Source organism: Corapipo altera, unplaced genomic scaffold (assembly GCF_003945725.1).
Source record: "Corapipo altera isolate COAL_440 unplaced genomic scaffold, ASM394572v1 24b, whole genome shotgun sequence".
Lineage (NCBI taxonomy): Eukaryota > Metazoa > Chordata > Aves > Passeriformes > Pipridae > Corapipo > Corapipo altera.
In genome coordinates this window covers 13,968,158-13,984,094 of record NW_020884888.1, presented here as the reverse complement: position 1 = coordinate 13,984,094, position 15,937 = coordinate 13,968,158, and the positions used below count along the sequence as shown (strand labels likewise).

Sequence of the window (15,937 nt, the reverse complement as noted above, 5' to 3'; positions counted from 1 at the left end):
TGAACCTCTGTGGGTTTATAGATCCAAGAGGGACAATCCCCAGAAATCTCTGGTCATTAACCTGAATCAAATAGGTGAAAATTGCCTGTGAATTCAGGGGACAGAGAAGAATTAAGAGAGGTGCCTTTGGGCAGTACGCCTTTGGGGTTTTTTAAAGAAAAAAAGCACCTCAAAAATTCCCACAACCCATTAGTCTGTAATCTAATGAGGAGTACAAGGAAAAAGTTCAAAAGTACAAGTAAAGAAGGAGTGAAATCTGTCCACCTGCGTGGTTAGAACCAGCTTTCTTGGCTTGTAAGGGCTCACCTTAGTGAAGAAGCTGTTGGTTTCATTTGAGCCTCAGAAGTTTGCTCCTCAGTTTTAGTTTGGGGTAAAATTTTCCACCTGATGGACTCAGCTTATGTTTTCCACAAAATAAGAATTTTAAATGCAAAACCTATTATTTTTAAAAAGAAAAATTAAAGTTAAGAATCCTAATCAACAAATGCAAAGCTTCAACTTAAGCATACTGTGGCAAAACTGAACAAAATTCATGTATGAGTACGTTAAAGAAAAGTCAAAAAGGCAGCAAACTTTTTAAAATAGTCATGGTCACTGTAATGTCTGGAAAGCTTTCAACTGTGAAAGGTTCTCTAAGAACACTTTCTACACACACGCACACGTATATATTTTTTACATGTTTTTATGTCTTTGGGAGAGATTTCAAATTTGTACAAGTGTGTTGTGAAATTTCATCTATGTTAAAAAATAGATGAATAAATATTCCTGCATAAATGAATCTGAATTAGTTATCGTCTCTGGAACTTAGTGTCATCACAAAAAATGTGTGCTGAATGCATACCTGGCAGAAGCTCATACAGTATATGAAAGTAAACGATGCCCCATCTGTTTGCCTCACTGGTAAATATGGCAGAATACGATAGAGCTGAAAGCCTCACAGTTATTCTGTTCTGGATTAATGGAGCAGCAGTGCTGGGATGTAGTGACTATTGCTTTTTATCTCCAGGGAGCCTTAGAAACAGTTGAAATAAATATAAATAGATGGAGAATGGCTTTTTTAACCATGCTTTCCCTGCCTCCAGAAAATTAAGCTCATATCCTTCTTATTAGGGATAATCAAACCCAAATTGAACCAACTAAATGAGTAAGTTTCAAGTCTAAACTGAACTTCTTTTAGACTTGCAGAAATTATTTTGAATTATAAGTGAATTTTCTTCCACTGAGTCTCATCCATTTATGGATTCCTGCTTGCATCTTCTATAGAAGGCACAAGCTATTAGGGGGAAGAATGGATGAAAGGGAAAGGCTGCACACAAGGTATCCATCTGCTAGAAGCAGTAATACTAGCAAGACTCTCAAATTTCTAGTTTTACTTCTTGGACTCGAGAAATGTCATCTGTTCTTGCTACAAGTACTTGTGAAATGGAACTCAGATCCCATTTTTCTAGTAATTTGCATAGAATTTATGCCAGGAAAAAAAGGTTATTTCTGGTTTTAAAAGTACGAAACTAAACACAGAACCTATTGCCATTTTCTGTTTGTAGCATTTTCTATTCATTGAGGTGGGAGTTTGCTGACATTCTGGGTGTTCAGATTCTCTAGATCGCTTTTTACCTCAACATCTGTTTCACACGAGACTCCACTGTGAAATTTAGAATGACAGTTAAAAAACTCCCAGAAAAATATTGTCCAGACTACTGATTTGCTACCATAAAAATTTCTAAATATCTTAAACTGGGGAGCACTCAGAATTGTGCTGGGAAAATGTATGTGCAAAGATAGATGAAATTCCTTCTTCTTTGTATACAAAGTGAACAAGTGAAGGATTTTAACTTTTTTCTGGTTTTGTTTTCTGTATTTTTCTTTTTGTCATACTTTTCAGACCGTTGAAAACTGTGTGTGCATTTTGAGGAACCTCTCATACAGGCTAGCTGCAGAAACATCTCAGGGACAGCAGATGGGAACAGATGAACTTGATGGATTACTCTGTGGTGATGCCAATGGAAAAGACACAGAGAGTTCAGGGTGCTGGGGGAAGAAGAAGAAGAAAAAGAAATCACAAGATCAGGTAATGAAAGTTACTTGCAGCTGCGTTGTGAGTAGTTAGTGCCCATCATTTAAAATATAAATAATTAATGCACTGTATTAGAAATAAAGTACATGATGCATAATATACCAAACTGTTGACTTTGTTAATTAGCTGAGAGCTTAAAGTGGAATATGGCTCTGGAGTAATGAAATATGTTTGCCTGACAAAGTTGTACATTATGTGGTGCACCTGGAAACTGTAATCATGAGTACACTTTGAACGCCATAAATACTGTAAATGCACTATTAAAGGAAGCCATTTATTATGAAAAGTGTAATCTGCATATACTTTACACTGTACTTCCACATAGCCCCGTGTGTGTAGAAAGACCTTGACGGAAGCAAACATCAGGCTTATATTTGTATACTTATATGCTTCAAAGTTAGTCTTGTACTGTGCCTCTTTGTGTTGGAAGAAAACTGTACAGAACTGAATCAAGCAATATGAGTGAATGTTAAAAAAACATATATTTTGAGATATTTAATATTATTACCAAACAAAGATTGAAAAGTAGTCTTGATAGTTTCCTCAAGTTATTTGAGGTGCTGTGGGTTATTATTTTGGGTGGGTTGATTTTCAGAGTATATTTTTCTCCATTTTTTCCCATTAAGAACTTAGAATTTGGGGAATGCTGACAGTTACATTGCAGAGAAAGACATTGTTGTATCAGTACACACACTAAACAGCAATAAGAATGGCTACTATTTTATGAGCTTTTCTAGATGGCCTGTACTGGCAGCAGGTAATTTTCCATCTCTTCCTACACTTAGTCACTTTTTTGCATTTTAATTTATTTCTGTTTCAGAGTGCTCAAGGAAAATATGTATTTGAGTAAGCAATTAGGTGCACTGGGTATTTGAATAAATTATGTAAACTGGTACTGAAAATATTCATGAGTTCATAAAGCCAAACTGTGTTAATGTGGAAAAGTTATACGAACATTAATAAGCTAAAATTTGGTTACCGGAAAATGCAGCACCCCTGACTAGTAAGACTTTAATTTCCCCTACTCTTCTAGTTAAACTCTTCAGTCATCATATAACTTGAATTTATTACGGCCTTTTGTTTGGATTCCTGTATTAGTATGCAGTGAGATTAAAAATGCCAAAGCAAACTAATTTTACTCCATAAAGCAGTCATCATCCCTGTTCCTGAATTAACAGTTCTCACACACTATGCTTGCAGTTATTCAAGGTGCAGGAACAAAAAATAGCATGTCTGGATATGAATGAGTCACACTACAACTTGTCTTGCTCTTTGATGCTCTGTTTATGAACTCATGTGCACACACACTATGCAAAGGTTTTTTTAAGTCTTCCTTTTATATTTCTTCTGTGACTTTTGGGTCTTGGATCCATACTTTTAGCTGTGCAACTGACTGTTTCAATGTTTCTGTCAGGCTTCTCTTTATTTTAAAGGATCCCTGTAAAAGATCTTTCTCCTCCTCCAGGCCAAAGAACTAAGCTCTTTTGGCTTATTGCCTTTGCAATGTACATTCTTCTGCCTGCTCTTAGATATCTTTTATCTCTTTCTATGAGCGGTCATTATCAGCACACAGCATGGTAAAGGTCTCTTCAGAGCTGTTTTTGTTTCCCTAGTTGAAGAGTTTTATACAAATTTTAAAATCCAAAGAGAAGTAAAACTATGCATGTATTTTCAAGTTTATGATTACTAGGCTTTTCTGTGGCAGGGACATCAATTCCAGAACTGATTTCGTGGTGCGAAGGACTGCTTTGCCTTGCAAATATCAGAAATAGTTTTTCTAAGGATTTTTCTTCTTTCATGTAATTTCTTTTAAATCTGGACAGCTTATGTCATCTTGCCATATACAGGTTCTCACATGTGGATATTATTTAGTTTAGAAATTTTAAGGAGGCCTTGTGAACCTCATGCAGGTTATTTTCACCCCATGGTCCTTGACTGTTATTGACCATACCAAATGTTTTGAAGTATACTATCAAGTTAATATATTATCAAGTTAACTAGAATGCCATTAAAAACAATGGCAGTGAGATCACCATGCTAAAAACAGCTCTCCCAGGTTACCATCAAAAGTGGAACAGCAAACCAATATTTTTCAAGTAGCTGTGCATTTATATTAATAGCAGAGAGCAACTCAAACTGTGGTAAGGGTAAATGAAAGGGTTTTTACCATTTATTTTGCAAAAATAAGTACATAAGTATATTCAGAGGCTTTTCTTTATGGAAACCATTTTGTCCAATTGTGTAAAAAAAAATGTTTTTTCTACTTCTTTGGCTCTGTCACTGTCTTGAGGTTTTTCAGGACCACCTGTAGACTCACACTACTGAAAAGTAGGAATAACTGGAAACCCACATCATTGTCTTCTTCTAGATTTTGTTGCAGGCAGGAATACCCTGTTAACTATTTCTCTGTGTGTCAAGAAAAATCAGTATTCTTGGGTGTTTTCGGGGATTTTTTTTTTTTCCAGGCAATAGTGCCTAACAACAGGATCATATTGATTTCCTCAGTTTAGTTAGATTTCACCCATCTACACTAAGCTCATCAAAACCTTCTGCAGGAGGGTTATTTTCCCATGTCCTTTCACCATACATTTTTTCCCTATGTGCTGACTGCAGCCCTATGTATTGCACATGTACCTGTTTTTTTACAGTAATCTCATTGTTTTTCTTCAAGACTTTTAAATGTTTCCAAATAATGCCTTTCATAATCTCTTTTCAATTGCAATGCTTAAGCTGTTACCTGCTGCTTATTCTGTCCCTCAGAACAGATCTCGTGCTCTCCTTCGGATGCTATTTTTAGAGTGCTCATTCCTTTAAGTGTCTCAGCAGCTAAGCTTTTACACTCTGCAATATCTTATAGTTCTGATGATCATGCTCATGATGGACAGTGTTTTACGTGTAAATAATGAAGGAATGCCTATGGAATCTTCATAGGATGCAATGATTTACATCTGAAACACTGGAGGTGCTGCACACCACCATGGATTTGGAACCTGTGGAAGGAAACTTCAAAGAAATGAAAGATGAGAAAGATATTATAGTAATCAGTTAAGCAGATGCCCATGAAGAGAGGGCACTGGGCTTCAGGCTACTTTTAATAGATCATTCACACTAGACAATACAAACCTAGATACCTTTCTGAAAAGTTCTTCACAAACAAAGAACCAAATATTTCTTTGGGCTCATTATTATTGTCACTTGTAGATACACAAAATGAAGTTCAGCCCTGAATTAAAACTTCAGTCACCTGTGTGATTCCTTTAATATTTGAGAGTTTTAGCTTTCTGTCAGGCAAAGGTCAGGGCACAGATACACCTCTGAGCTGTGAGACCTCAGTACAGGGGAGTAGTATCCAGTCTGTGGTTGCTACATTTTGTATCCCCAGAAAGTATGTGTTGAGGGTAGATGTATTGTTCCTTTTTTGGCAGTGCGTGGGGTTTTTGAATAACACAATTTCTGTTTCAGTCTTCCTCAGAAGATAAGGTTTACAAAACTGGGGGGGGGGGAAAGGTTCAGATTTTAGTGAATGAAATTTTGATATTTTCCTATTACATTGTTGCTATTGCTTAGTTTCTCGAGTGTGTATTTTCTTGACCTCCTTTCATTTATGCATTTATGGGGGTTTCTTTAAATTTTTAGATAAAAGTGTCCAACACTACTAGTAGCAAAACTACTGTAAATGAATAATAATACCAGATGTATCAATTTAGACAAAGGATGTGAATGAAGCTGCAATTTTCCATACTTAAAAGAAAATTCCTTATACAGCTAGGGAGTGTGTTTCTTAAACCATAAAACAGGAGAAACTTGACATTTAAGTCACTCTCTCATTGGCTTTCTATATAATGAAAGTAAATGTTAATTTCTTTGCTTTAGGATTTAGGAAACAATTATCTCAATTTTTCTAGGTTGTGTTTCAGTCATGGGTAAGTTACTTGAAGAGAAGAACAGAACTGAGTGGTAGTATAAAATGTGGCTTCTTTCAAAGGCCTTTCAAGAACAAATTGGAATTTATTTCTCATTAATGACATCGGCTGTCTATACTAATGGCAATTTCCCTACATCTTGAAATCTAGTAAGAGACGTGTCTTTGTTCAAATCATAGTTAATTCTAATGACACCTTTCAAATTACTTTACTTAAGGCGATCCCTTAGGATCACAGGAAACAAGTGTTCTCCTCATTTCACAATAAAGGTGAGTGGTGTTAAGAGAGCCTGCAGTCATTCCTCTCTTCAGTGGTTTAACAGAACTCAGACAGGTTCCTGAGGCAGGCATCTGCTTTGTCACATAAATTGAATCCTAGAAGAGACCCAAACCTTTTAAAGATTTGCAATAAAAGTTAGATATAGCATTGGTTTTAATTATGGAAAAACAGAAAGCAAAACTTCTGTAAAGGCCTCAGAAAAAATAAGTGAGACTCACCTGACTTTATTTCTATTTCATACCTCTAGGACTGTAATTCTCAATTGTAGATGTTGTTCATTAGTTTCTCTCTGCTGCTTACCTGTGATCAGCTGTTACTGAACCCTCACCCCAATAAGCTCTCTAGCTGTAGAGGCCTTCATTTCCGACTGGGACCTTGTAGACATCAACCTCTCTGCCCTGTATTGAAAAATCAGATGGAAACTGATTTTTCCTCTGCTGAAAATTTTGTTCCTGCTGTTGATATGCTCGCTGCTTACCAACAGGTTTATTCTTCAAGCTGTACCAGAAACAAGAATTATAGCAAAAACCATTTAGGGAAAATAAGGCATGTGGTCCAATTTCAGTAAAAAAAAAACAGGAACTTGTCATTAATCCTTCTTTTATTTCTTGCTATGCCACCCTTATGTATATGTGTGGCACTATTTCATTTCTTTTCCTTTCTTACCTAAGAAAATAAAGGCTGACTTTTTGGCTTCATGCTCCTCTTAAGTTTCCCATCTGTGTCATTTTTGTCAAACCAGAATCTAGCCCAAAGTCTGTTTTTTGATTGGAAGTGACACTTTTGAAATAAGCCTGACCTTCTTTTTCACCTTCTGCCAGAAGCCTTAAGGTATAACAGCAACATTTCAAGTTATATATCATTATGAATTGACTGGCACACCTCTTTAGCATGCTTGCTAAATGGCCTATAAATTCTTCTATCTAGATGAAATAGCAGGTTTAAGGCAATAGTATTTCAAAAAGAATAAAAAATAAACCTGTCAGATATGTCTTTTCATGTGATGAGACCACTATTTTATCAAGTCTACTTCAATGCTCCTACCAAGCCATACCAAACTAATAAGCACAGAAACAGAGAAATGGTGGTGACTCTTGGGTTTAACTAATAATCTGAATGAGATTAGAGATGGAAGGCTGTGTTGCCAGTATGCTCTTGCTCAGTAAGAGTACTATTTCTGCTTGTTGCTTCTTTGTCTTGCACAAGATGTTATGCCGAGTGTTGAGTAGCAAGAATCAACTATCTTGAGCAACTCTTTACAGAGCTTCTTGACACAAGTTCTACTTTCTTGCTTGCCCACACAGCATCTCCACATATACTCTGTCAGCTCTCAATATCATGTATGACCAATTTGTTTTCAAAGTCAAAACTACAGAGTTATTAAATATAATTTGTATTTGTCATTTTGTGGAATATACTGCAAAGCCAGTCAGCATCAGCTTCCAATGGAGAGGAGAGGTATTAGGAGAAGAGGATGTAGTGACATGCTAAGGACTGTTTTCAACTTCATCCACCTTTATTTGGGAGTGATCTGGTTTTAAGCAAAGGCAAAATGCACAAATTAAATTAATTTTTTTTCCTCGGCTAAGCGTAATAACATCAAAAAGTTAAATAAAGGCATTGACAATTATTTTAAGACTATAATATATAATCTAAAGTAGAATTCAGATTTATTAGTATCTGAGATTAGTAATAATGATTCAATACATTGAAATGTTTTGAAAGCATTCCAACCACCTTTCCCATAATAGTAAACATTGTTGCATCAAACTGGGGAGGGTACCATTATTTATGCAGTAAGTTCTGCCCTCTCCCACGATACTCCTGTAGTCTCTGTGTCAACTGACACCTTCCCTTATATTCACCATCTTTATTTAGGCCTGGATGTCTAAATTGAAGTTTGACTTGATGTAAATAGTGGCATTCTGGCCTCCTTTTTATAAGGTGCATGGATTCTCATCGTCCCTGAAAGCAAGTTCTGTGATTTTGTTAAATTTCTGTTGCTAAATTTTTGATTTCTGCTCTTGATGGCATTGTGGCATTGGCCAATGGATTTCTTGGTTTCCAAAAGAGGTTATTGGGCTGACCTGTCTAGGGACACCTGGCATAGATTGTCACAGCCACTAAGACATGGAGCGTGAGATATAAGTGTCCTCTAAAGTCTTTGGCATTTCAAAAATGGTTTTAATGAGCACCCTGTAATTGCTGATATGAATTTTGTCACTGCTGGTACAGAGAGCATAGCTACAGCATTACCAAACTATCTCAAATGTCTAGAGTCATTGGAGAGAGGTCTGGATGGCTTTAGACCTTGCTGGGTTTTGTTTTAATTTTTTCCTAGACATTCTTTTTTTTAATAGTGGTATTTTGCACAGATTGGGGAAAGGGAGTATTCATATTTAACACATTAAAATTAAATACTGCTCTTTTGTTATCACAGGAAAACCTATTGTCCTATAATATCTTTATAATAGTAAACCCCACCAACTGGAGAATGTTAGTATAAAAAGTAAAATTTTGAGTGTGTCCTTCTCTTACAGAGTTGAAGTCTTCCCTGGTATTCAGTACAATTGCACTATGAATATAGACTTGCTTTCATTAAAATGAGAAAGGTAGCAGTAGATAGTCTGTTGTGTAGCGCAGGAGAGCATCTCAATGAGTTATCTTTTTCTCCTCTCAAAGTTCCTTAGTAATATGAAAACTTTGATAATTTTATTAAAGTACTCTTACTCTTGAAAGTCTGTTGTTCTTAAAAGATCTTGGTATTTGTCTTTTTATGTTTCTTGACTTTCATCCTTTCTTTACACCAGTCTCAGGAAATGAGAGATTTGTATCTCACCCACGTAACAAACAGTTTGTCAGCTTCAACAACAATATATGTGTGTAATTTCAGCTGAAGGAGGGAAGCCTGGAAGGAATATTTTTTTATTACTTTTTTCCTCTTTAGCATAAGCTACGAAGAGTAATTGCATGTAGTTGTTCTCATTCTCCTACCACAGCCCCAGTCTGTCTCAGATAGACCTTACTGATGATTCTTGTTGGTCTGCAAAGATACAGTAACTGTTCCAGTAATTTACTGAGTAGTTGTTCAGCACACTGCCTCAGTTCATTAATATTGAGCAATGTGAACTGCAAAGCAACTACTGCCATGCCTTAACCACCGTTTCAGACAGAGTCTAATACAGTTTGAGGAAAACTTTTTTTTTTGCTCAGGCAACCAATGTTTATATTTATAAAATACAAAATAAATGGATGAAGATGAAAATGAAATCCTCCTTTGCAATAGCTTTTTTCTGACCTGTCTCAGCTCTACATGCCCTGCAACAGTTGGGATGTACAGCTGCAGGCACTTGTCTCAGCTACACAGAAGGTGCCAGAAACCATTGAGCCCTTCAGTGGAGAGGCTGCCATAGGCGCAGCAGGTATGTTATGCAGGTGTCATGGTTTAACCCCAGCCGGCAACTAAGCCCACGTAACCACTCACTCACTCTCCCCCAGTGGGATGGGGGAGAGGATCAGAAGGGTAAAACTGAGAAACCTTGGGGGTTGAGATAAAGGAAATTTAATGAGGAAAGCAAAAGGCACACACGCAAGCAAAGCAAAGGAAGGAGTTCATTCATCACTTCCCACAGGCAGGCACATGTTCAGCCATCCCCAGGAAAGCAGGGCTCCATCACATGTAGTGGTGATTTGGCAGGACGAAGGCCATCACTCCAAATGTCCTCCCTTCCTTCTTCTTCCCCCAGTTTATATTCTGAGCATGACACCATATGGTATGGAATATCCCTTTGGTCAGTTGGAGTCACCTGTCCTGGCTGTGTCCCCTCCCAGTATTTTGTGCACCCCCAGCCTCCTCACTGATGGTGAGGAGCGGAAAAAGCCTTGATGCTGTGTCAGCATTATTCAGCAGTTACTTAAACATCTCTGAGTAATCAACGCTGTTTCCAACCCAAATCCAAAACATACTCCCATACCAGCTACTGTGAAGATAATTAATTCTACCCCAGCCAAAACCAGCACAGCATGGTTGGCAATGACACCCTCCCTGTGCATGCCACTCAGCTGCTCTGGACACACACACCGCATTTGAAGAACAGTGCTGGACATCTTCCAGTGTCACCAAATTTCCTGTGCCTTCACTGCACATGCATGTGTGGTACTGAAGATTTGCATCATTATTACATGGACCCTGAGGCATCACAGTGTCTTGTGAAAAAGGTCTTCCCTCACAGCTGGTGATAAATTAATGCAATCATGCTAAAAGTGAGTTGCAAGAAGGGCAGGGAAATGCGATAATTTGTCTCACTTGTTTTTTTTAATGTTTTCTCATTACTGGGTAGAATGGCAAAACAACATTAAATATTAATTTATCTGCTAGATCATTTCTAGTGCTGTATATGTAGCAGCTCAGCATGAACATATATATACAGCTCTATTTATATCAGCTGATTTTAAGTAGTCCTTGGGCTTATAAGAGTGTAAATATGTGAGCTTAAAAACAAAATATACACCCACATATACACAAAAAAGGTATTGGGTAGATCTGCACTTTATTTACTTTGTCCTTGAAATAATATAGTAAATACCCCGTGCAAACATTCTTCAGTTGCATAATGAGTCCATAATTCGTGCATATAGTAATGTAATGAGTGAAGACCTGAATTGGTACCCTTGGACATCGCAAGTCTTTTCATTAGTGGACTTACTAAGGTACAAAGCCTAAACCTCGTTTGAGGTCAGGTTTGACCTGTAAGATATGTTTCTCATTTGTTTTCCAAAAAAATCTGACAGTGCAAATGATTGAATTCCGAGAGTTAAAATAAGAAGCAGGCTTTAATGTATTTTTTATGAGCTGAAGAGAACTCATTTCTGGCAAGGCTGATGATTTATAATGAGGAAAAAGGAGAACTGAGTCACATGCAGTGAAAACAACCTATTGGTTTAAAGGAATTGTACTAAAAATTTCAAAGGCACAGTCCTATAATAGTGTCATTTAAAAGAATTGTTTCTCCAGAAGGCATTTGTCCTCTAGTTTCTCGACCATCACTGGGTACTGCTATGCCAGTTCTTTAAACTATGGTAACATTTGTCCAGTGTAGTGAGTTTCATGCCTGAGCAGCTTTCTGATTTTCGGTAACTGCTCATGTGTATTAAGTGGTCCCATTAGCTTTCCACTTTTGTATTTGTTGTGCTTTAATTCAGAAAAAAATAGTGGTTTTCATTCTCAATGGTAGTAATCTCAGAAAACCTTGTTAAAATTGTTTTAGTTGTTATTAGGTATTATTGTGCCTTGAACCATGTGTATATTTTTAAAGTTATCTTAAATAAAATGATGACTGATACTTCCTCAAAACAAGGGATTCTAGGTCTTTCCCAGTGAAAGTATTATTGTGCTATTTGACTCCTTCCTAGTTAAATTGTTGCAGATCTAAACAAGGAGTTCATTTGACTTCCGCTATCTCTGTATGTATAGTATATGTTTAATGTTATGATACAGATTTTTTTATCTACATAGTCACAATAGGCTGTAACACATGCCATTATAAGGTTTACTTTTTATTGTATGATGCACTCTGGACATGTCAGAGGTGTTAGACAAGATATTTTATAAAAAAGTTGAGGTTTGTTCCTAACAGTGGCAGTAGGGCCATGAATTATTTAAATCCCTTTGTCTGTACAAAGCACAACAAAATATACAATAAATATATAGATAGAAATCCCATTTAAAATCTTATTGAAAGTACATTCCACATCTTACTTTTGTTTAAAAGGGAAAAAAAAAGTCCATGTATTTTCTGTTAAGATGTGTCATGCTTAGGTGCAAGTGTTGTGTGTTTCAGTGGAGAGGTGAATCCCTGTTCTCCTGGAGTAAAGTTTTTCTTCCTGGTAAGACAGGGTTTTGTGCAATAACCTACTTGTTTTCCAGGTTTTAATATTGCACATCTTGAATATCAGACTTGGGTTGTTTTCCTGTCAAAACTCTGTATGTGATGAGAGGAAGAGTCTGTTTTATGAGAGGTGTTTCTACCAATTGCGTTGAAATCTCAGACTGTATGGCTGGCTGGCTGAAAATCTCCTGCACTCATTCTGTGAGAAGCCAGAAGATATTGTACAATTGAGGAAGACTTTTCACACCTGTGCCTTCATGAGATGGAGGACTCATGGCCTTGAATGATTTAGTTTTCCATAGGAGCATTTTGTGTTGTTTTTCCCCTCGTGAGAAGAGAGAGATTACAGAGAACTAAGCAGGATGCAAAAAGGGAGAATCTCTTCTTCCCATACAAGTTCTAGATTTGCCTCTTAAGATATGTTCACTGGGCTTCTGTTCCCACCCCAAAAGATAAATGCGGTGAAAAGTGATTTTGTTATGTCTGCTAGCTAAAACATTATGGTTTCTGCCAGTGTTATAGCTCATCTATAAGGAATGTCGAGTAGGAAATTTGGTTTCTCTATGAAGTCACATGATGTGCAAAAATTGAGAACAGCTGTTTATTGACAGATGCCTTCACATGTGCAGACATAGATGTTATAGCTTCAGCTGAGGTAATTCTCAAGTATGTTTCAATGTTTCTTACTAACAATCTGATTTGTATTTTCCAACAGTGGGATGGTGTAGGACCTCTCCCAGACTGTGCAGAACCACCCAAAGGAATCCAGATGCTGTGGCACCCTTCAATAGTCAAACCCTACCTCACACTTCTTTCTGAGTGCTCAAATCCAGATACGCTGGAGGGGGCAGCAGGGGCACTACAGAATTTGGCTGCTGGGAGTTGGAAGGTAGGAATATTAACCCAATATGTATTTCCGTTTCAATTCAGAAGCAACCCTACAGATGACAGCAGATTGGTGATATAATGTATCTAAATGCCTCTGGTAGTGGAATAACCTTCTATTTTCACAGAACTATCTGCAGTGAAATTTGAGATATTTTAAGTCTTAGGTAGTCATTTCATAGCAAATGTCAGCATACAGCAGCAAAGATCACATTGGTCAAATCAAGTATGAAAAATTGCCACTGAAAACCAGTACCCAAATGAGGAGAAGCAGTTCTTTATGAATCTGGGTGACAGAGCCATGAAAAATGAGCCAAAAATGCTACCAGTGGCAGTCAAATGAAACCATATTGTTTTGTCACGGCAGAAGCTGGTTGACATTCTGTCTCTTAGGAGAAACCAGAGCACAGCAGAGCAAGATATAAATGTTGTGACACCAACACAAATAATCTTTCCATCTACTTTTTTTAAAAGTAAGACAATAAAATACATCAGCAATATGGTTAAATAAGTACAATGAGCAAGGAAATGCTCAGTCAAGCCACTCTGTTTCAGCTAATCCTACTTTTCAATTATATTCAAAAGATCCATTTTTCTCTCTTGTGTTATTTGCAGTAAGAAAATACTTCTAAATTTAGAACAGATGACTAAAATTCAAGATAACATTGAGCTTGGTTTACTTTTTAGGGCAATTCCTTCGTTACTTTCCTGATGGTAAACTGGTTTAATTGGATGAAAGTACTAACTATCTAATCCTGTGGTGTAACTATAATGCATTGATTTAACTCTCAGCAGGAATTTTTCTCATTTACTATGAAAACAATCATGTATGTGGAAATGCAGTTATCAAAGTTATGTCACAGAAGGTATCCTGTCGGGGTTTAAGCAGTTGGGCATGTGATATGTGAATACCAGTGTAATTAGGCATTCGTTTTGAAATGTGAATGCTGACACCAAGAAATTGGGGTTTTTTTCCCATGAAGTTCTATGGGAAGTTGGGTTAGCACATTCACTAAATCTTTGGAGGCATGTGATTTTGGATATTTTTCGAATTGTGTTCCACCAAACTTATGTTTTTGACTGTTGCATTCAGTGACATGTGAAATGATTTAACAAAGTATCTGTCCATTGATTTTTGTCCTATGAAGTGCTATGTAAATACTGTGCCTGAAAATCATTATCCTTTTATTATTCTCATATTGTAGACTACATCAGATTGTGTAATCCTGGACAGAAACACAAAAAATGTCTTCTATCCGTCTGGGAATGGGTGTAGCCCTTGGTCCAAGTGAGAAAACAATGCATGCATATTTTCCAAGACTTAATAGAAGTGCTAAAACCCAAGTGGTACCCCTTCTCCCATTTCTAATAAAGCTGTATACCTGTCATCCTTTAGTTGGCAGAAGTGTATAGGGAGAGGAAGGAAGGCTCTGCAGAGCTCTTTGGCAAGTGGTGGCTTAGAAAAACTGTTTTGAACTTTAATACTGTCTGTGCTGATACCATGGGAAAAGCTCAGTTGTTCTCGTATTGCTCTATTTTTCTAAAGATCCACCAATTCTATTACAAGGGATGTGCAGAGACAGAATGAATATCCTTAATTTCACATGTCATACTAGCCATTTTTGTGAGGGGAGTAATCCTCTTTGGGGATTACATAAGCATTGATGTTTCCACCTTTTGACCTCTCCTTTCCACTGCTGCAGTCTAGATATAAAATAACTGAAATAAAAGATAGAAAATTATTAAAAGAAGAGGTTATTCCTAAGGGAGATTTTAATTTTTTTAGTTCCTCCAAGAAACTGTAATTGTATAAAGAATGGAAATTTATTTTTTTCTTTTTACTTGAAATCTTTGAAGAAGAACTTTATGATGGACTTAAAGAGAGAAGAAGAACAAACTGCATGAAAATAAATACTGTTGCAATTAATATTAATAGCAATAGCAGCTGTGGGCTTTTTCTAATTAGCATTATTTTAATGCCAGGAGAATCTGAGAATATTTGAGGCACACAGTGCACCAGATATGCTCACACACTACTGAAGATACAGTCTCTTCTGAAAAAAAATACAGCACGGTTGATATACTTGCATAATTCTTTCCTAGCCGTTTCACCCTTTTGGTTCCTCTGGTACAAAGCTGTTTAATCCTCTTGGGTGACCAAGAGGTAACGTTTTTAACACAGGCAGTGCTTAGCCAATGCTATTACAGAGGGAAAGTGAGCTGATAAAAGGAAGCCGGAATAATTTTTTAAAAATAAAAAGTTGTGTAGGGGATTTAGATATATGTCTGCCACTAGAATTAACAGATGATATGTGTCTAAATCCCTTAGACTACTGTCAAGAATTTCGGATGCAAAAAGAAAGTAGTAGTATGTAGCTTTAAGGATTAATAGCTCAGAGAGGCTAAAAGTTTTCATTATTTCAGACAATATAGTTTCTCAGTGATACATACACACATAGTGTGTTTCACATAGTGTGTTTCGCATAGTGGAACATAATCTGTAGGACATTTTTAGCACTGCTTCAGTTGCAGGAATTCCTTATAAAACCAAATACTAACATAAAAGAAAAAGTGTCACATACGTATATTTGCATACAGTTTTTCTGTGTCAAAATTAAACATTTGTACTAAGGCCTTGCTATATATTGCCCATCTGGAAAACTTGGGGGTTTTGTTAAATGACTAATAGAATACTTGGTCCATGCAATTATTATTAGAACAAAGAGAATCTATAATGAATCAGAGAAGGAGCATCTTGGTGACAAGTATATTAACAGCTCCAAATGAAAGTTTATCAATAAAACAGGATACTGATTTTGAGGTATGAGGAAGAATATTTTCAATGTGAACATTTAACCTGGCGTAGATCACATCTGTGTATGTATACT

The 15,937-nt window shown here is 36.7% G+C and overlaps 1 protein-coding gene across 14 annotated transcripts in view; it reads left to right on the top strand.

Moving 5' to 3' along the window:
- CTNND2 (catenin delta 2) overlaps nucleotides 1-15,937 on the top strand; it is a 631,505-nt gene that overhangs the window by 535,227 nt on the left and 80,341 nt on the right. For all 14 annotated transcript variants that reach the window (XR_003527693.1, XM_027643865.1, XM_027643864.1 and 11 more), the window contains 2 exons: nucleotides 1,883-2,068; nucleotides 12,880-13,053. Coding sequence is in view for 13 of the 14 variants with exons in the window: in XM_027643865.1 (XP_027499666.1) it covers nucleotides 1,883-2,068; nucleotides 12,880-13,053 (360 nt within the window). In the remaining variant the exon portion in view is untranslated. The remainder of the gene's footprint in view (nucleotides 1-1,882; nucleotides 2,069-12,879; nucleotides 13,054-15,937) is intronic.